Consider the following 22,292-nt stretch of genomic DNA (forward strand, 5'->3'; position numbering starts at 1 on the left):
TTACTTTTTTGGGGTATTTTTCCTCATTATTTTTTTGAACATTTTAAAATATTTAGATTGTAATCTATTCTTTTTACTTGTATTTAATGAGTAATTATTTTGTTAAGTAAGGCTCTTTCTTATAGAATTCACTTATTTTGATAGGTTAGGTAAGCCTCCAGAAATGTTAGGTCACTTTAGCTCTGTTGCTTAACTTTTAAAAAGTTTTCAGGACATTTTTTCCTTTGACCAATTTATTATGTAAAATTGTATTTCCCCACCTTAATTTTAGTTTAACTGTAAGTCTACATGCTGTTTTTTAAGATCTTTGATCAAAAGGGAGACACAGTGTATGTAGCATAACTTTGGGGGGACTAATTTGTATTTAAAAAAGGTATCTTGCAGGAAAATAATTTTATATTAACAACTTTTCTTCTTAACATTTCTTTATTTGGTTAAAAATTACTTTCATAGCCACTGCTATTTTATATTAATAGACTAGTCCGCATAAAATACAATTCTAAGAACCCTGATACAGTAGGTTACTCTGGATCTATTTGATCATCTCAATTTAAGAGGGTAAAATAATCCTTAGGGCAGTATTCAAAGACAGTGTTGGACTTGTTCTGGTCCGAAAACATGTAGATTTAGATCCTCAGCACTCATCCTCCGAGTGTCTGCTGAGGCTTACGTCTTCCTGCAAACTAGTAGGATTTGAATGCTTTATAAATGGGAGACTCTAGAGTTAGTGGTAATGTCTTAATTGTAGTGTTAAATTGTATTACTTATGAAGAACGTTTAAACTTGCTCCTCTTAGGATGAACCACAGAGACGTAACTAATGTTAATGGGAGCTAACAGAAGTCATCATAGTCTGAAAATCCATTAAATATGCACCATTCTAATGTTTATTCAATTTCTATTACTTTAAGAAAGGTTTTGGCATTGTAATTGGTTTTCTTGAACTGAGTGACCCAGATCAGTTGTCTTTTGAATCTTTCTCATATAATGGTGTGGTCTGAGCTCAGAAGGGCCATGTAATGGAACCCATATATCCTGGGGGGAGACAACTGAGTTGGACTTGATCTCTTAATTTTGTTTTATGGCTAAATAGCAGATAACCCTTCAGAGCATTTCAGGTTTTCCTTTTTCACGCCCCCGTCTCTCCCTTAAGCTCAGGATCCTGGGTACCTAATTGCCTATTTAAATTCCCTAATCTTTTACCAAAGCCAAAGCATGTAAAATGACCTGGAAGATAGGCAAAGCGAAGAAATTGGCCAGTTCTCATTTACGCTTAAGTTCTATAAAGTAAGAATGTGAATTTAATACTATGCTTATTGTAAAATATAGCATATTTTAGCTTATTGTAAAATATAGCTTACTGTAAAATATATTACCATGAAAATTTAGCATGAGACATTGAAATTTGGAATATCAGCTTCTTCATTTGGGACCTGGGAATAACACTTGAAGGCCTAACGCTCTCTCTAGGTCCCTTTCCGTATTACGTTCCTGGATGCTGTTGCTTGGCTTAGTCAACTTAGCCGTGCTTTGTGGCATGCTTCACGCTGCCTCCCTTGATACTCCTGGGTAGTTATAATAGTAGGACTCGGGTGTGAGTGCTTCTATTAGAGCTGCTGTAGAACTGGGGCTGAGACGCAGCCAGGCCTGGTGTTGAGCCCGTGAGCACTGGTGTGCTCCCACTGGTGATTTACAGCCAGTGTTTCTTCATTGTGGGCCTGTAACCATTCTGATTGGGTGGTGTCTACGCTAGAGCTGTAACCAAATGTTTTGGAATGTACTCCTGTATGCAACAATGAGAAAGATATCTCCTAAAACTTACTGTGAGAAATTTACAGTGCATTGCTTTTTCTGATGTATAGGAATCATCTGTTGATCTTGGAATTCTAAGTTCCCTGGCTGTAGGAAATTGAAATTTTTGTAGCATGTCACCATTGCTAGCTTATCTGGTATTGCGGATTTTCCCTGTTGCAGGACTGGGTGAAAGCTTTTTCTGCAGCAGTCATGTTGAAAGCCTTGTGTTGACTTTCCTCGTGTTCTGAAATGGGAGCGTAAAAGTTTACTCCGCCACTTCGTCCTAAAATAGCAAAACCTTGCTGTTTTCTGCAGATCTAGGACCTTGTTACAGAACTCTGCCAAAAAAAAAAAATGTTTACAGAAGAATGTGCTGTGATTAGAGAAGAATGTGCTGGTGTGTAGATTTCAAACTCTCTGGACAATATGAATAACACTGTCTTTGTTTCTACAGTGGGAGCCAAGAAGAAAGGTTTGCTCCCGGGTGGAACAGGGATTATCCTCCTCCTCCCCTTAAGAGTCATGCTCAAGAGAGACACTCTGGCAACTTTCCTGGCAGAGATTCACTTCCCTTTGATTTCCAGGGGCATTCGGGGCCTCCCTTTGCAAATGTAGAGGAGCATTCTTTCAGCTATGGAGCTAGAGACGGACCGCATGGTGACTATCATGGCGGGGAGGGATCTGGACATGATTTCAGGGGGGGAGACTTTTCATCTTCCGATTTCCAGAACAGAGATTCATCCCAGTTGGACTTCAGAGGCAGGGACATGCATTCTGGAGAGTTTCGGGATAGAGAAGGCCCACCTATGGACTATAGGGGTGGAGATGGTACTTCTGTGGCCTACAGAGGTAGGGAAACCTCTCATATGAACTACAGAGACAGGGAGGCCCACAGTGCGGACTTCCGAGGGAGGGATGCGCCTCCCTCGGACTTCAGGGCCCGAGGCACTTACGATTTAGATTTTCGAGGCCGGGATGGCTCTCATGCAGATTTTAGGGGAAGGGATTTATCAGATTTGGATTTTAGGACAAGAGACCAGTCCCGTTCTGACTTTAGGAATAGAGATGTGTCAGATTTGGACTTCAGGGACAAAGACGGAACACAGGTGGACTTTAGAGGCCGAGGCTCAGGTACTGGGGATCTAGACTTTAGGGACAGGGATACGCCACATTCAGATTTCAGGGGCCGACACCGGTCCAGGCCGGATCAGGACTTTAGGGCCAGGGAGGTAGAAACGTGTATGGAATTTAAGGATAGGGAGATGCCCTCTGTGGACCCAAATATTTTGGATTACATTCAGCCCTCTACACAAGACAGAGAACATTCTGGTATGAATGTGAACAAGAGAGAAGAATCAACACATGACCATACAACAGAAAGGCCTTCTTTTGGCATTCAGAAGGGAGAATTTGAGCATTCGGAAACAAGAGAAGGAGAAATGCAAGGTGTAGACTTTGAACATGAATCTCCATCAGACTTTCAGAACAGCCAAAGTCCACTTCAAGACCAAGACAAGTCACAGCTTTCTGGAGGAGAAAAACAGAGTTCCGATTCTGGTCTGTTTAAAGAAGAAGGTGGTCTGGACTTTCTTGGGCGGCAGGACACCGATTACAGAAGCATGGAGTACTGTGATGTGGATCACAGGCTGCCAGGAAGCCAGATGTTTGCTTATGGCCAGAGCAAGTCTTTTCCAGAAGGCAAAACTCCCAGAGATGTCCAGCGGGACCTTCAGGTATGTTAACGGAGTGGGTTACTTTTTTTGCCTTTTTCTTTTTCGTAAGGGTTTTCTGAAGGATGAAGTGTAGAGTCCAGGACCATTCATTAGTCCCAGGTCTCTCCTTGTGCAACGATTAAAAAGCAAAATTTGGATTCAAGAATGGAACATATCTCTCTAGAGAAAGGACCCTCAGATCATATTTTTGAGATGTTTCTCTTCAATATTGTGCTTTATGGTGCTGATTTAAATGCCTTGGAATAATTTACTTTGAAATTATCTGTCTTTGTGGTTGATTCTCTCAACTCCTGCGTAGTTAGGCCTTGTGGCTGTTTTGGATTCATTTTCTTATTTAAACTCATTTAGGGAATACTTAGGAATCTTTCCTGGTTATGAGGAGGTAATGCTAATGTCTCAAGTCTTGCAGCTAACTTGATTTAAATGTTGAATTTCTATGTATAATATATAATTTAACATATATACGTACCTATATACATATATATGTGTGTCTATATGTATATATATGTATATGTGTGTGTAAATATAAGCCAGGAGAGTTAGTTTGCAGTTGGACAATGAAAATATTATCTTTTAAAATAGATTTTACCCATCTTTACTCAGGTTTCTATTACAATAAATAGTAATCCTAAGTAAGACGTGCTAACCAAATAATGGATTTTGAGGATGTTAGAGCTGGGTGACCATATAATTTATTGTTCATATTCAGGAGTGAAAGAGGACACTTGATAATTATGCCAGGACAGTAGGCATAACTGGGAGCTGTGGTCACTTAGTTATAGGAGACTTTTTCTCAGAAGTTAAATCCTTGTTAACACTTTTGAAATGGAAATCAGCCGAGACTCTTGTGATTATGGAAAATGCAGATTTCTCTGAATTGTACTGTCAAGTTGTACAGTCAGATGACACTTTTTAACTTTGTTCTAGAGTTTGTTTATAGATGACATCTTTGATAAATGACATCTGGTTTAAATTTCTTTTTTTTTTCTTTCTATTTTCTCATTCAGGAAAAGAAAATTATAGTTTTGAGACTGTTTTGTTTGTTTTTCTGATTATGAAAATTCTGTTCAATGTTGTTTCTTATTATTCTGCTTTACTATTTCAAAACTCCCTCAGTGAGCCTTGGTTTTTGCACACTTGTATTCTAATGATTTGAAATCAAATTTTGGAACTCAGAAAAATAGAGAAAATTACAAGCTTTCACGTATATCTTCATAGGATGCAAGTCTGTTTGACTTTTGATTCTGAGTACCTGTATTTCACATTCAGTTTCATTTTGTGTTAACATATATTTATTTCTGAAATAACTTTTTATTCTGGATTCAAGGATCAAGATTATAGGACTGGCCCAAGTGAGGAGAAACCAAGCAAGCTTATTCGATTAAGTGGGGTGCCTGAAAATGCCACAAAAGAAGAGGTAAATCTCTTTTTATTGTTCCTTTTGCTTTTTGTTGTTGTTGTTCTTGTTGGTCAATTAAAAAAATTTCTTTTCCTTATGGATGCTATTTATTGAGAGTGCAAGTTGCAGATCCTAAAAAAATATTTTTTTGAACTTTTTATTTTGAAAAATTGTAGATTCACAGAAAGGTGCAAAGAAATGTATAGGGAAGTCTTGGGTATTCTTCACCGAGCCCCTGCCAGTGTTAACATGTTGTATTACTGTAGTACAATAGCTAAACCGGGAAATTGTCTTTGGTACAATCATAGAGCTCATTCAGATTTCACTGGTTACACACGTACTCACTGAGGTGAGATTTATAAAAAAAATTAGGACAAATAATTGCTGTCCTCAGACCTGATGGTCATCCACCAGGGCATAATCCAAGAGGGAGGGTTGGAGTGCATACATAAAGATGCAGTTTATTTACAGCAGTAAAAAGTGGGAGCTGCCTAACTCCTCAGTGTTAAAGGATTAGCTGATTAAATTATGGCTGAACATATGGAAGAATTTGGTCAGAATAGTACAAGAGCAAATAGTGCTTTCTCTGAGCTAGGCGTTATGTGATATATATGAGCATTAGCGCTCTTAAATATCACATGAATAGGTACTCTTAATCCATTCACTGCAAATATTAAACACTATATGCCAGGCACTGTTCTAGATATAGCAGTGACTATTATAAAGTCACTGCCTCCATGGATAACAAAAAAGTAAAAGGTAGGTAATTTCCAACAGTGATAAACGCTCTGTAGAAAACTAAAGTAAAGGTCTAGAGCGTCACTAGGGTAGGGACTGTTTTAGCTCAGGTAGTTAGGGAAGGCCATCACCAAGGAAGTGACATTTGATCTCAGGCTTGAATGCAGTGTGAGAACAGTCTCTTTGAAGATGGAGAAAAGAATTGACCAGACTGAGGGAGTTCAAGTGCTGTGGCTCTGGACTGGAGTGAGTTCAGTGTATCATCTTATTTTTAACAGATGAGAAACGGCACTGAAAGGTTACATAGCAGGTGAGCAGAAGAAGCTCGCAACGCAGGTTGACTGATCAGGGCTTGAGCTTGAGCTTGTGACAGTTCTGCTCTTCTGCCTTTTTTATATACTTGGGAATTTTTAAATTGTTTTCGACTCATTCAACAGTTTTTGAATGCCAAAATGCCTGGCTTAATTTTGCTTTTATAATGTAATCATAGCTTTAAATTATGGAGAATAAAAACTGATAGGGAAAATACAATATTCAGTATTTGATCATGATTTGTATCATTAGTGTAAATACCTTATTCTTGCAGATTCTTAACGCCTTTCGGACTTCTGATGACATGCCCGTAAAGGACTTGCAGTTGAAGGAGTATAACACAGGTGAGTTTCTTGATATGCATGTGGCCTTAGGTTAGGAAGGGTCTTTGTCAGATCTCTGCATTGTGTACTACTCACAAAATTGTAAAGAAACCACGATTAAGATTTCCAGAAGCCTCCTGTTGGTACCTTCAAATAACAGCCAGCTTTAGTCTTAGCTGTGGTTCTTTGTGGATGTTTGTCCATACATGGGTGATGAGGATGCATGTTCCAGTTCTTCTGAGTGCCTAAGAAATAATAAAGTGAGTGTTGCAGTGTTTGTCCCTGAATATATTTTGTATAATTAAATCATTAAACTTGCTGTTTATGTTTTTCGTGGTGGTGGAATGTTTCCTTTGGAGCCTAGTAGGATTTAATAGACTTCCTATATGTAAAATTTTACATTTCATTGCTTCACCGTGAAATTTATAACTTTCCAGAGAAATTGTGCAAATTAGTGGTTTCTTGAATTTTCAGTCTTGCTATTTTTTGTTGAAATCCATAAATAGATCCAGGAGAACTTTCTCTTTGACCTCTATTCTGTGGTCTGAATTGCAGATTAAACTTTTCAGAGTACCCTCCTGATTTTAGAGTATCAATTTCAGTCAGTTCCTTCAAATCTTAATGGAGGAAATGTAGTCAAAAGAGAAATGCCAAGCACTTAAGATGCTGACCAATATTTTTAGGACTACGTAATATGAAATGTTTTAAAAATAAAGGTAATGTTTAATTTTATTTATTTATTTATGGGTTTTTTGTTTTGTTTTGTTTTTTTGTTTTTGTTTTTGCTTTTAAGGTAATCTTTAAGTGATCTATTTTGCAGAATTTTAAATTGAAGAAAGTAGAATTTAGATTTCACAGAACTTAGATTCAGTAATCCAAGTTAAAGAACTCTTCAAGTAAAGAGCATGCCGTATTTTTGAGGATATAGTTTACTTTCAAACAGTTTACCAAGGAATAAAGTTTTTGCATTAGCTAGAGAGCTTGTTTTTCAGTTTGGTTCTACAGAAGGAAACTATTCACAAAAATAAATTCTTGTGCTTGAAAATAATCTGGTGTTGAAATAAACTTAATGTTAAGTCCAGAAATATTTTTTCTATAATTTGAGAACAAACTTAGCAGCTATTATTTCTCAGTAGAAGGCTGATAATTTATGTATTTTAAAAGCAACCCTGAATTTGTGGAAACATGACCAAGAGTACTTACGTTATTCTTGCACACTTTATTTAAAAAAATTTTTTTTTTTGCACGTGTCTCATGCACACTTTCTTGACTTACTGCTATCTTTGGGAACTAAAAGTAGAATTTATAGGCTGTTGTTGCTTTTTAACTGTGATAGGGCAATAACCTCAGCTTTGATCTTGTTTCGTGAACTGTGCTTTTATTAACTATTGGTATATGTAGGAAAGAAGAGATGTTTTGATGTTTAAATAGCAGCAATTTAAACTCTTCAAGTCTTTAGTACTTACTGACTTTCTATTTGTCAGATTTATTAGCAAAGTGAAACATATTAATATATGGTCCACAAAGGAAGTTCTTAAATTTGCGGGCTGTGGTAACTATTAGAATCATAATTGGCCATCCAAAGACATTGATACATACATGTGAAATTGTTCGGGATATTGGTAAAAAAAAAAATACACCTTCAGGAAATGCAGTCTTTTCTAAGCATTTTATTACTGTGTTTCCTTGAAAATAAGACCTAGCCAGACCATCAGCTCTAATGCATCTTTTGGAGCAAAAATTAATGTTATATTAAAATAAGACTGGGTTTTATATAACATAATACAATATAATTATAAATATAGTATAATACCGGTCTTATATTAATTTTTGCTCCAAAAGATGCATTAGGTCCAGCTAGGTCTTATTTTCCAGGAAACATGGTATATGAGGTGATAGTATATTAAATACATATATTTCTTCTTTTTTTAATGAGGTTGGTTTACCAGTCCCATGTTATCCGTATTATATCTCTGTGTGGCAAGTGGAGTGAACTTTTGAAAATACCACTCAGATCATGTTACTCCAATGCCTAAGACCCTCTAATGGCCTTCCATCTTACTTGAATGAAATTCCCAACTTCTTGTCCCTCGTGAGCTGGCCCTTGGCTATTTGTCTGACCCATCCTGTATTGCTCTCCACCTTTCTCATTACGCTCTAGCCACAGCTTTAGTCCTCTGTCGGGGCCTTTGCACTGCTCTTCTTTCTGATCCTCACTTGTCTTGTGAGGTTTGGTTCTTGGCTTCAGTTTCACCTCTCAGAGGCCTTGCCTCACCATTGGATCCAAAATCACTCATCAGTCATTTTTCATCGTATCCTAGTGTGTTGTCATAGGAATTGTCACTGACATTTTTCTCAATGGTTTTGTGTGTCTTATTCTTCCCACTAACGAGTTAGCTCCATGACAGCAGGAGTCTTGCTTGTCTTATTTGGTCCTGTTTCCTCAGTGCTTGACACTCTGCCTGGCCCTGACAGGTTCCCAGTATGCATTGAATGAATAAGTGTGTGATGGATATGGAGAACCGCTGTGATGTCTTCTGAGGTGCGGAGTATTAAAGGGTAGTTTAGGTTTCACGGTAGTGCCGTCTTATCTATTGAAGAATATGCCTTGGAACAATCAGAATGTTAACATTTCACAGATTGTGTGTGAATTTCAGTAGAAAAGGTGACTTTTATTAATGGCGGTCAATTTTCTTTTAGGCTGTATGATAACCTGCAAAGACCACGCAGGATGGCTATTGCTCACAAGAGGGATAGAGTTCTGGGTAGAGTTCATCCTTTAGTTGATGTAATGGGGAGCCAGTCTATAAGAGAGGAAAGATTAGTGCCTGTTCACTGACTGCAGTAATTATCAATTTAATTTTTGCTTCATTTAGAGCTGTGTAAGTATAGGGCCACAAATCTTATCCAAAATCTGCAGGGTCAGATGAGTTTGTGAATTTTTCGGAATATGGGAAGATAATGTAGTACATAGATCAGGGGTGTCCAAACTTTTTTCAACGTTTTTCACCAAGGGCCATAAGCAGTAAAATACACAAACAGCCGGGCCACTCACTTGAGGTGAAGTACGTATTGCATCACCTGGTTTATTTAAGTAAATTAAATATATTTTTGGAATTTGCTGCCGGCCAATTAAAAATGGATTGCAGGCCGCAGTTGGCCCGCGGGCCGCAGTTTGGACACCCCTGACATAGATCATATATAAACTATATCCCCTAGTGCGATGTATATCAGACATAAAAACACTTCTGCAGCAAAATGTATAACTGTTCTCACTAAACAGACTGAAAAAAGGCTATAAAGAGACTCCGTATGGTGGAGGTCAGCATTTGTTTCCAGATGACATCACTGAGAATTTACCAAAAAACTTGATATTTAAGGGATTTTAGGATTTTAGAATTGCAGAGAAGGGATTGTGAACCTACATATGTTGTGTATATTCGAGTTTTTCTTTTGCCATTTGCAAATATAACCCCACTTGTTGTAAATGACCTTGAGTTACATGATATATTCCTGGGAAAAGTATCAGAAGTAAAATATGTTTTGGTGACTGGACAAACAAATTCTTATACATATAATGGAATGCTACTCAGTAATAGAAAATGAAGAAACTATTCATGCATGTAGCAACATGAATGAATCTCATAACCATTATGCCGAGTGAAAGAAACTAGACTCAAAAGGTGACACATTGCCATAGAAAGGAATGAAGTACTGAGACAAGCTACAACTTGGATGAACCTTGAAAACATGTTAAATGAAAGAAGCCAGACACAAAAGACCACGTATTGTATAATCCCATTTATATGATATGTCCAGAACATGCATATCCATAGAGACAGAAAGTAGATGGTAGTTTGGTAGTTGTCAGGGGCTGGAGAAGAGGGAAATGGGGAGTGACTGCTTAGTGGTTATGGGGTTTCCTTTTGGGGGTGACAAAAATATCTGGGACTAACTAGTGATGGTCGCATAACATTGTGAATGTACTTAATGCCACTGAATTGTATACTTTAAAATGTTGTATTTTATAAGTCAGACAGAAAAAGCAGAGAACCCTATGATTTCACTGATATGTGGCATATAAACCAAAAACAAGACAAACAAATGAGAAACAAGAACTCATAGACACAGACAATAGTTTAGTGGTAACCAGAGGGTAAGGGGGGTGGGGGGGAGGGAGATGAGGGTAAGGGGGATCAAATATTTGGTGATGGAAGGAGAACTGACTCTGGGTGGCGAACACACAATGGGATTTATTGATGATGTAATACGGAATTGTACACCTGAAATTATGTAATTTCATTAACAGTTGTCACCCCAATAAATAAATTTAAAAAAAAATGGTGTATTTTATGTTACATGTATTTGATCATAATTTTTAAAAAAGACAAGCTACTGTATGAGTTCATTTATACGACATTCTAGAAAAGGCAAACTTATAGGAATAGGAAATAGTGATTGCAAGCTTGTTGGGGGAGGGGTTGACTGTAAAGTGGAAGCATGAGAGGATTTGGGGGCGTAATGGAACTGTTACACATTGACTGTGGAAGTGGTGTGTCAGTGTTCAATTCGCTGAAGTTGGTGACTACTGTGGTTATGTAAGAGGACATCCTTATTCTTAGGAAATATATGACATTTTCAGGAGTAAACGACCAGGATGTATGCCGTTTTCTCTCTTATGGTTTAGAAAAAGTGTTTGATGTATATGGAGAAGGGAGGAAGACAGTAATGATAAAGTATATACACAAAATGTATCTCGATAGGTGAATCGGGTAAAAGAGTATATGAGTCTGCTGTGAGACCACACTTTTTAGGCGCCACGCCAAGGGCCAGCCTTCCAGCCCCAACACCCATTTTGGAAAGGTCTGGGGCTGTGTGTATGTTGGTAACACTTGTACAAAATAAATTCTATTTATCGCTGTTTTTTTTTTTTTTTTTTAAGTATATGAGCATGTTCTTTTGACTATATTCTTGCAACTTTTTGGTAACTAGGGAATTATTTCCAATTAAAAATTGGAAAACTGGGTGCCGGGCTAGTCGGCGCTGTCATGGCGGGCGTGCTAAAGAAGACCACGGGCCTTGTGGGATTGGCCGTGTGTGACAGTCCGCACGAGAGGCTAAGAATATTGTACGCAAAGATTCTTGATGTCCTTGAGCAAGTCCCTAAAACTGCAGCATACAGAAAGTATACAGAACAGATTACAAATGAGAGGCTGGGTATGGTTAAAGCGGAACCAGATGTTAAAAAATTAGAAGACCAACTTCAGGGTGGCCAAATAGAAGAGGTGATTCTTCAGGCTGAAAATGAACTAAGTCTGGCAAGAAAAATGTTACAATGGAAACCATGGGAGCCTTTAGTGGAAGAACCTCCTGCCAACCAGTGGAAATGGCCAATATAATTATGATTAAATGACTTGTGTGTTGACAGGAAAATGATGTAACTAAATGTTCTGTTGTATCAAAAATGTTTCCATATTATTGACATCATATAATCAAAAAAATTGATATAGAACATATTTAGGAGACTTGTTAAAATTGATGATTATGTAATAGGAACTTACAAATCAGTTTTGGTTTATAAAGCATTCTTTCAAATTATTTCAAAGATGATATTTTTTTTCAAATGGATGTGGGAGATTTGGAGGTTAATTAGAAAAATTCCTATAGATTTCAATACAGAGGCCATGTTTGAAGTCTGAAGTATTTTTAGTATTCAGCACATCCTTTAGTGTTTTTTATTCTGAAAATAAAAAAACAGAAAAGGTAAAAAAAAAAAATTGGAAAACTGATGTATGTTATTTTTAAATGATCAGCAGCAATCCTGCAAGATAAAGACTACAATGAACAGCTTCTGTGGACAAGTAGGCTGTGGAGCATTGGTTCTCAGAGTGGGTCCTGGGTCAGCAGGGGCAGCACTCACTCCCTCAGAACATGTTAGCAATGCAAATTCTCAGCCCCGCCCCCTCACCAGAAACTGGGGGCTGGCCGCAGCCATCGCTGCTTGAACAGGCTCTCCGTGTAATTGTGATGTGCCCTGAATTATGAGAACCACTGCTGGTTCCTATTTGTTTATATTCTTTATTCTAGGACTTTTTGCACAGTTTAAAGGAGACTTAGTAAGCAAGTAGACCTCCTGTAAGTAGAAAAGACTAAGCTTCTGTGGTTTAGGAGCCCATGGCAAACAGATGCCTTGCCCACCTGATACCAATTTTGCACTGCAGAGCTGGGGCAGGAGGTGGAGTAGTTCTGATGTTATTTTAGGTCCTTAGTTCTTTCTGTTTGTGTAACATATTTCCTCCAGAGATCTTGAAATGGTTACAGATGCTCATTCTCACAGTATTTCTGTGACATGAATGCAGACATAATTGCTCTTGGTTTTCAGGTAGATTTGCATACTCCACAGTAGATAAGCTTGCTATGAAGTTTTTTCCAAGGGAGTTTGTATTATTTAAGCAAAAATATAGTGTCTAGACTGTTTACTAATAAGTCTCAAACATAGGTTGGAACTCTGTATAGTAACTGAAGTGCTACAGAATTACTTCACTACTGTTTCATTAACTAGTGTCTCAAAGTTAGAAGGTTAGTAAGATGGTTAGCAGAAGAAGCTTTGATTCGATGAGTTTTCATAGCAAATGGGCCCAGTTTTTGTGGCCCTGGGAAGGATAGTTCTTCTTAGGCAGTGAGCATTTGCAGTGACCACCAGGACACTTGGTCTCCTACCCTAGCATTTTGGATATACTGAAAGTGACATTGTATTAGAGGCCTCATACCTTCTGTGTTTATTAAGGATATCAGGCTCATACCTTTTTATTTTTTACAGTTGAAATGCTTTGAGTTTTTACCTCCATGTTGATAAAACAGAAGTGCCTTCCTTAAGAAAAGAAGAAAAAACCCAGAGAGGATCTTTCAATTTACGGGCAGAAATCCCTTGTGAAATGGGTTGACACTTACGATACAAAAGTTGGTGGTATCCCAAAGGGAGCAGCAGCTAAAGACACAATACCTTAACATCATTTAGAAAAAATAAATTATAGTTGGAAAATGCAAATGTGCATTTTTGCAGTATTTTTGGCTTTTACAGAATAGACAGGTAAATATTTTTAGTTCTTAGGAAAAAACTGATCATAGGCTAATGGGAAAATATCACATTTACTTACCACATCTCCAAAAATGCAGAAGGTGTTGTTTTCATCCAGGAGTCTTACCAGGTTTGGGATCACATTTGGGGAGGATGTTTACAGATGAGCCTCAAGGAAAGGTGGCTGAGCTTTAAGAGTAAGAACATCTGGGAAGTGAAGGCACTTTTTAGGGCTGGGTGAACCTTGTGGTGGTCGTGAATGGACCCTGTGGCTGAGTGCAAAGCAGCACACCTAGAGAAGACTCCCGTGACACGGTGCTGGAGGGATCAGGTGAGCCTGGGGAGAGGCGCTGGAACTAGGGTTAATTTTAGTCAGCTTTGGAATTACCGGGGATTTGCCTTATTTATTTCATTTTTGAAGTTTCCCAACCCAAAGACTTTTGAATAGAAGGTACTTTTAGAGAGTGTGGGTGTTTTGTGACCCTTACCCTCATTTTAAGGACTTACTTCGTATAAGAGATTATCTTGGTGTAGATCCTGGGAGTGGAAAAGACTGTGTACCTCGAGCAGAGACATGGGCACGTTTCTGATCATGATATATTAATATTTTAAACCTCATTAGGTGCTAGGGGCTCACTGGACTATTGGGGGAAAGCTAGCTTGAGGTCCCTGTAGCCTTTATGGGAACAGTGGGGCTCTGCGGTTCAGGGTCTGAGGGGAGTGGGAGTTTAGTTCTGTCAGCTAGTGAATACAAGCATCTTTTCAGGGCTTGGGCAGGGCTGGGCACTTTTGAGGGCTTGTTGCTGATATTAAAGGAGAATCCCAGGACTGTTTTGGAAAGCAAGAATTTAGGATTACTGGTTTAACTTAACTATAAAATAGCCTTTTTCATTTGGGTAGTTAACTTTCCTGACACTTAGGATGAAACTCATTTTCTATTCTGGGAGTTGACTCGTTCAATATAGCTCCTTTGTTGAAACCCCATAAGTGAGCAGAGGTGTCTTGAGGTAGTTTGCAGCCCTGGTAGAGAGGTTTTAATATTATTGTTGACTTTTATTGGGCTCCGTGTAAGCTACCTTTCCTTGGGACTTTTGGAAATAGTCTCATTCTGGATCTGAGAATGGGACAGGTCTTTATTCAGAAATCCAAGATATCACTTTATTCAGAAACAAAAAGCACCAGCTTGGTGGTTTTGAGTTGGATGACTATGTAGCCTTGAATGTCTCTCTGTAAAGCACACGTGGCATCTGGAAGTAGAGCATATGGCTGTTTGGAGAATGTAACATACAGTGATGAGCAGGTGCCTTTGTTGGCAGGCTGTAGCCTCTTTCCCTAGGACTATTTAGCTAAGATGGAATTTGCCTCTTGGAGATGGGGAAGGTGTTGAACCCTGTTTATAGCCCTCTGTCAGTTCCCTGAGTTCCTCGCTCTTCTCTTGATGGAATTGCTTCTGGCTTCTGTAGTCCTCTCTTGTCTCTTTGCACAAAGGCTAAGGTGGCTTTGGCAGAGTCTTCCAGGTTGTGTAAGGCTCTGTGGGGCTTTCCGTGCCTTTTGGTCGTTAGATGAACTCACTGAAGAGTCTCTTCTAGACTAGCAAGAAGAAAGGAGCTCGACTCCCAGCTTCTGTCCAGGGAGGAAAAGTCACTTACACAGTTGCCTTCCATGGATAGCAGATAGAGGCCATCCATAAAAACTTTACAGGAGGGCCGGCCCGGTGGCTCAGGCGGTTGGAGCTCCGTGTTCCTAACTCCGAAGGCTGCCGGTTCGATTCCCACATGGGCCAGTGGGCTCTCAACCACAAGGTTGCCAGTTCAATTCCTCGAGTCCCGCAAGGGATGGTGGGCTGCGCCCCCTACAACTAGAAATGGCAACTAGACCTGGAGCTGAGCTGCGCCTTCCACAACTAAGATTGAAAGGACAACAACTTGAAGCTGAACGGCACCCTCCACAACTAAGATTGAAAGGACAACAACTTGACTTGGAAAAAAGGCCCAGAAGTACACACTGTTCCCCAATAAAGTCCTGTTCCCCTTCCCCAATAAAATCTTAAAAACAAAACAAACAAAACTTTACAGGATTTAAAAATACACTGACTTCTTCCCTTCACTTTCCCCTGCATTAGAACATCTGATCTGTGCTACCTTTCTAGCTTACCTTCTCTACCCTCGGAATGTAAATTAAGGCAGTTTTCACTTGCTTCATGTTTCTTGTTTAGGTTATCACTTAGGTTTCCTAGCTAATTTTTTTATTATTTTTTTAATTAAATTTTATTGGGGTGACAATTGTTAGTAAAGTTACATCGTTTTCAGGTGTACAATTTCATAATACATCATCTATATCTCACATTATGTGTTCACCACCCACTCCTAGCTAATTTAAATGTAAGCCTTCTTGGAACTAGATTGTGGTGATGGTGGCACTACTTTGTGAATGAATATACCACTGAATTGTATGCTTTAAAAGGATGCATTTTATGGTATATGAATTATATCTCAATTTTTTAAAATAAGCCTTCTTGAAAATTGGTTGCTTTTCAAATCATGTAAAGGTTGATTTCTTAAAAGTGTTTTCATGAGTACAGAGAACACTTACAGTTTAAGCACAGATGTTAATGGCCCACTAAGTGGTACTTACACCTTTCTGGTTGACTTCATGATTGATTCTGCCTGGTCTCAGTTATGCTATACATAGAAAATGTTATTATATTTTCATCTCTTAAAATAAAATAGCACTCTGTAAGACTTGTAATTCATTCATTCTTTGGTGTTACTCACCAGATACGTATGTGCTGTTGTGACTTATGTATGGCTCTGCTGTTGAAACTATTGGACAGTGTTATTGATTCACTCATCCAGCCAATATATACAAGTGTTGACACACAGAGAATATGCTGGTGAACACAGGAATGTAATCTTTGTAAGGGGCTTCAGTTTTTGTGGAGAATGGGTATCTGGGCTGAGTGTTCTGTATTCCTCTTCTAAATAGACCACAGTATCTTGTAATTCATTTTTGTAAAGGAATTTGGGAGTTCTCACAAATCATGGGTTCTTTTTGGCTGAAAGTTTGAAAAATTTGCACTATGGATAACTTGAAAAGTGTTCAGTCTTTTGTAATCCTAAAGTTGCTAGAGGATGACAAGAATAGGACTTTCAGATGCAACAGGATGAAGAGAGTGTAACATCTAAATGAATGCTTGGAGGTAATCATTGGTTGGAGATCAGCAAATAATTATTAGTGATGTCCCCTGAGTTTCAGAGAGAGACAGTAAAAAAAAAATCAGGACTTTTCATGGGTGTTACAGGAAATAATCACATAAGAAAAATGCATATAGACGGACCTGGCTTTTTAGTGTGATCTCTAGAAGGCTCTTATAAATCTGTCCCATATTTTTACTTTTTAAAATTTTATTGGGATAATACTGGTTAATAATAACATAAATTTCAGGTGTACCATTGTATAATATGACTTCTGTATACTCTGTTGTGTGCTCACCACCCAAAGTCTAATCTCCTCCATTGCATGTTTTTTAAAAAGAATATATTCAACCTCTAAAATGTATTTGGGCTTAAGGATTTATAAATTCCCGGAGAGAGGAGTTGTCTTCTACCCAATAGACTTTTGGAGACCTTGAATGGTGTTGGTTGTTTCAGTCTCATTGTTCGTGAAGTTTCTTTATCAGTTCAGGGCTGCTTTGCCTTGAGGGGAGTTTTTAAGTGATTGGGAACACTTTGACACTTTTAGAGTGATCTGAAACCTAATTTCCAAACCACTTCAAAATGTAGCTTAAGAACCAGAACAGGGGAAATGGTCATGTATTTCATTTGTAGAACTTAGTCCTGGCTCTGTTGAATGAATGTTAGTTTTGCTGTGGTATTCCCTCTTCTCGTGTTGTGTGGGCCTCCTGTTATTTTTTTTGTTTGTTTTTTTACCACTATTTTTAAAACTAGATTTGACCTGGAAAGAGAAAAAAAGATATTCATTGGCCTGATCTCTATCTTTTAGGGTTCATTCAATTGCTTTAGGGGCTGAGGGAGCAGGAAAAACAAAACAACATATTCCCTTTGTTCTGTGTTTAATTTGCCTACAGGTGCATTTATCAAAAGTGAATGTTGGTTGTCTAATTGTCAAATGCATGTTAGAAAATCCCATGGTACAGGAACTGGGGCAGAGGCTATGGATTAGTACTTCATAGCTCTGCTGAGGTAAAGTGACTAGATAATGTCATTTAAAAAATCAATGAAATGTTTCCTGATGGGTAGGAAAATCATCACATAGCATATGCTTTGCTTCATTAGGTTTTTCCTAGTGTTAACCTCTCAACTGGATTTGTGCCACAAACTAAATGATCTATCTTTGTTTGCCTCCAAATCAAAAAAGAAAACATTAGTCATGTTTTATATGCTCCAAAAATTCCTGGCAGCACTGTAGCTTATGAATTGGTGGTTAAATAATAGTTGTGTAACTATTGAGATGCGTTTCGTGAACCCCAAAGTATTAGTTAATATGTATGTGCAAATTCTGGAAATAAAAGTGGATGAGTGGAAATCTCCCAAAAAATTTTCCCAAAAAAGATGCTGACAGACTTTTTAATTTTTAATTTTTTATTTTTATATTGGGGAACAGTGTGTTTCTCCAGGGCCCATCAGCTCCACGTCGTTGTTCTTCAATCTAGTTGTGGAGGGCGCAGCTCAGCTCCAAGTCCAGTCGCCATTTTCAATCTTAGTTGCAGGGGGTGCAGCCCACCATCCCATGTGGGAATTAAACTGTCAATCTTGTTGAGAGCTCGTGCTCCAACCAACTGAGCCATCCAGCCACCCCCTGACAGACTTATTTTTATTTCTAAAATTACTCAGTGGTGTTATGTTGAGGTAGTAGACTTTTCTATTTTGTTGTTTGTATCATTATAAATTTAAAGTTCTGTGTTAGAAAATTAAGTTTTTATTTTAGCTTTTGGACTAATATCGAACTCTAGAAGGTGCTCACCATGTGTAGCAGACAATGAATATGTTTGACAAAGGTACAAGCATATCTGACTAATGCACAAGCATACCTGAACAAATGGACCTTTTTGAGGGAAACCTTACCCGAGAATAGTCCTGTACTTTAAAATGGCTGTGTGGAGGACAAGTGCTGTCAGTAAGTTAGCTGATGACAAGTAGTGTTTGCAGTTGGACTTGGCGTAAAGGGGGATGGGATGCAAACTTCAGGTAAATTGAGAGATGGAGGTCTGAACATGTTCAGGAATGACATCAACAGAAAGCAGTTTGCCTCCCATGTCACATAGGCAGAGAGATAATGAGAGATCTTTTTCCTCCTGACACCAGCCAATTCTGCAACCAGGTGGTTGTCCTGTAATTCACTTCAGTTGTGACACTACTTAACCTATTCAGAGTTAGCATCAGACTCCATAGATTTAAGGGCTCAGTCCTACAAGACTGCTCTTCAGACGCCAGTCACAAGTGTCAGATTCCTAGGTGACCCACACTTCCGTTGGAAGTTCTCATGTTCCCTTCTTCAGGTTTGATAATTTGCTAGAACAGCTCACAAGGTTCAGGAAACACTTGACCAGCTTATTATGAAGGATCAAGTGAAGAGGTACATAGTTCTGAAAGGGTCCTTCAAGGTGAATGTGTTCACCAACCTGGAAGCTTTCCAGAGCCCATCATTTAGAGGTTTTGGTGGAGGTGCCATTTATTATTGATTGTCATTGCCCATCGTTTAGAGGTTTTGGTGGAGGTGCCATTTATTATTGATTGTCATTGCCCACTGATGATTGACTCCATCTCCAGCTCCTTTCCCCTCCCTGGAAGTGAGGCTGAAAGTTTCAAGCTTCTAATCAGGGCTTGGTCTTTCTGTTGACCAGACCTCATCTTGGAGCTATCTAACAGCCCACCAAGAGTCACCTGATTAGAACAAAAGACACTCAGGTCATCTTTATCACTCAGGAAATTCCAAGAGATGGGGGGGAAAGCAGATCTTCAAACATTCCTCTCTCACTCCTGATGGTTTCTCCGTAGGTTTTTTTGTTTTGTTTTGAAGTGAACAAAAATCTAACTAGATGATTGGCTTGGTAAAAACTAATTGTTACCAGATAAATAATGTGATGTACAGCATGGTGACTATAGTTAACAATACTGTATTGTATATTTGAATGTTGCTAAGAGAGTGGATCTTAAAAGTTCTCATTACAAGAAAAATTATAACGTGTGGTGATGGATGCTAACTAAACTTACTGTGTAATCATTTCACAATATAAATATATCAAATCACGTCATGCACCTACAACGAATACAGTGTTATCTGTCAATTATAGCTGAGATACAGAGAGAGAGAGAGAGAGAGAGAGAGAGAGAGAGACTAACTGCTCCCTTGAGGCAGTCTGTGCCTATCTACTCGACATCACTCTTATTAGGCTCAGCTCTCTGGGGACAAGGACACTTTCCTCCACTATGCTCACAGGCGCTGTTATTGTCAATGAAGTGGAAATGAATTGAATACGGGTGAGACTTTCCTAATATCCTGGGAGTGACTGTAGGATTAATTTTAGACTTTGAAAACTACTTGAAAATACAAAACAAACAAATGTTTTTAAATAATCAGTTGGTGAAGGTAGAGAAATAAATAAAATAGAACCATAATGTGGTTTTCAAAAATTTAGCAAGTAATCATCAGTGTATATCTTTCTTATTTCATCTTTTTAATTATAAACCAGCAACTCTTATACACAAAATTGAGGGGGAGAGAATTGAAAGTGCTTATCAGATGTCAAAGTGATGGATTTCACGTGGGCCAATTCCGTTCTTCCTACAGGGTAGTTTGACATATAAATCAGATATTTCCCTAATTTTCCCAATGAAGCTGCAGGTGCATGTTCATTTGAGGTTTTAACAAAATGCCTGTTGGAAATCTTGCACACAGGGCTCCTTTGTTCTGTTATTTTCATCGATAGAAATTCAAATGCCTGAAACGCGTCTGTTTTGGTTCTTGTTAAAATCTCTAATTCAATAATATTTTAATTTTCCTCTAAAAACCTATATCCCCAGTGAAATGGAATTAGGAAAACAGCTCCTACAGAACTAAACCCTCTTGAATCTAAAGATTTTTCACGGTGCTCTTTATATTCATAAGTGCTTTTATTCCCACAGAAATAACACTCCTTGTTTAGAGGGGGAGAAAACGTGTTTTCTTTCCCTTCAAAGATACTCAATAAAATAATCTCTTTTTCGCTCTGCCTATGTCCTTTAAAATCCTGATTCTTTTTTACGTCTCATATTTTGGTATATATATTCTGGGCTTTTTCAAAGGCAACCAGTGCTCTCTGAATGGGAAATTCAACCTATTTATTTGGGTTTTTCTAGTTCAGTTTTAATATAGAGCTGGCAACTCACCTCATTTGCCTAAATAAATAAAAGCTGGGTTTGGTGTAGACTAACAATTGACTTGAATAATAGGAGCCTGTCTGTCAGCATCACTGAATTGCCTTTTCTGGGGTCAGAGACTAACGAATTGGTTCTGGGCTTTGTTTTCTGTACCTTGTTCCCGCTAAGCACCTTAATTAGCTTTTATCACGGATACTTTTTGGGGGAACAGGCAACCACATGGTTAATAAAGATGGACACAAATTGAAATTTTAATGTTACCTTTATAGATTTCCTCCCCTTGCCCTTTTCGCATCCTTCTCAGCTGCCAAAAAAAACGTGGGGGGCAGTATAAGGAGCATTCACATTTCTATGAAAAATCTATATTTTCAGGTTAGAATACAGAATAAGGTATCCTTTTTAATAGTCATGTAAATAATTACTAAGACCCATCAGCCCACCAGACTTCTTCCCAGCATGCGATGGTGGAAGAAAAAGGTAATAAAAGAGACTTTTTGTTGTCCTTTTTAGGTGGGACTGCTAACACTGGGCTTACCATCTTGATGATTTCAAATGGTTCCGAGCAATTCTCAGTACTAGGTTGGTTGGTTGTTTTCAGAATGTTTACTTAGATCTCTGGGTGGAATGGATATCTTTTGTATCTACTGGAACTTTTTCTGTGAATTATAAAATTATACTTGAGAAATAAAGAAAAAAATCCCACTATAACAATCTAACCACCCTCATCATTTTTGTATACGGTCGAGTCGCATTACATCTTTTTCAGATTTCTATACATTCACCTGTGCTTGCTCAGCCCCTCTTCTCCGTCCTACACCCTTTCCCCTGATGACGTGAGTGTGAGAGGCGAGGATATAACTTGGCTATGGCTTCAGTTCGTCTCTGTTTCCAAGTTTCTCTGAGTGTGAATATTCGCTGTGCTGGCTGTGATTCTGTTATTTAAAGTGATATATTTTTCATACATTATGGCCCTTAAATGCAAGCCAACCTCTTCATCTGGTGTCAACCAAGAGAAAAGTGATCTGTTGCAACGCTGGAGGAAAAACGGGCAGTGTTGGACTTAACCTATATTGAGAGATGGTATGTTCTTCACCTTGGGGTGTTCAAGTATGGTTTTGACAATGCATGGTTTTCATCTATGCTGACTTTTGTCTCTAGCCTCTGAGTCAGATGCGACTTCATCGTATTTCACTCTAGTCCCTTTTCCTATATACATTTTACATGATTGTCCTCATTTTCAAAGCTTTTTAAATATATTAAGTATACTATATCAAGTATCTTACTCACCATATGGTAATTTTTATAGCCATCACTTATAAGACTTTCTAGTTTTTGTATTTTCAGAAGAATTTTGATAACTAGTATCGTCGTCAGTCCATGAGGGTGAATGTTTTCTAACTTGCATACTCAGGTCCACTCACAGTGGTTCTGCTACAGATATTTAGAGTAAGAGTAATTTGTGCTGCAAATCTCAATATTTCTTACCTATAGACATGGTCTTATCTGTGCTCAAGCATGTGGAACACCTTTAATCGGG

General features: G+C 38.3%; 2 protein-coding genes across 7 annotated transcripts in view; both read left to right on the forward strand.

Annotated features, from left to right (window-relative positions):
* RBM6 (RNA binding motif protein 6) overlaps positions 1–22,292 on the forward strand; it is a 90,509-nt gene that overhangs the window by 17,748 nt on the left and 50,469 nt on the right. For 3 of the 6 annotated variants that reach the window (XM_081071642.1, XM_081071645.1, XM_081071643.1), the window contains 3 exons: positions 1,974–3,526; positions 4,854–4,943; positions 6,250–6,319. In XM_081071642.1, coding sequence (XP_080927768.1) covers positions 2,561–3,526; positions 4,854–4,943; positions 6,250–6,319 — 1,126 coding nt within the window. In that variant the 5' untranslated portion in view covers positions 1,974–2,560. The remainder of the gene's footprint in view (positions 1–1,973; positions 3,527–4,853; positions 4,944–6,249; positions 6,320–22,292) is intronic. The other 3 variants (XM_081071640.1, XM_081071644.1, XM_081071641.1) reach the window with 1 other exon arrangement.
* Positions 11,347–11,697, forward strand: LOC308507134 (NADH dehydrogenase [ubiquinone] 1 alpha subcomplex subunit 5; the record flags this gene model as incomplete). The annotated part of the gene is made up of 1 exon (XM_081071649.1): positions 11,347–11,697. The coding sequence occupies one exon, from the start codon at positions 11,347–11,349 to the stop codon at positions 11,695–11,697; it is 351 nt and encodes a 116-aa protein (XP_080927775.1).

Source organism: Rhinolophus hipposideros, assembly GCF_964194185.1.
Source record: "Rhinolophus hipposideros genome assembly, chromosome: 14".
Taxonomy (NCBI): domain Eukaryota; kingdom Metazoa; phylum Chordata; class Mammalia; order Chiroptera; family Rhinolophidae; genus Rhinolophus; species Rhinolophus hipposideros.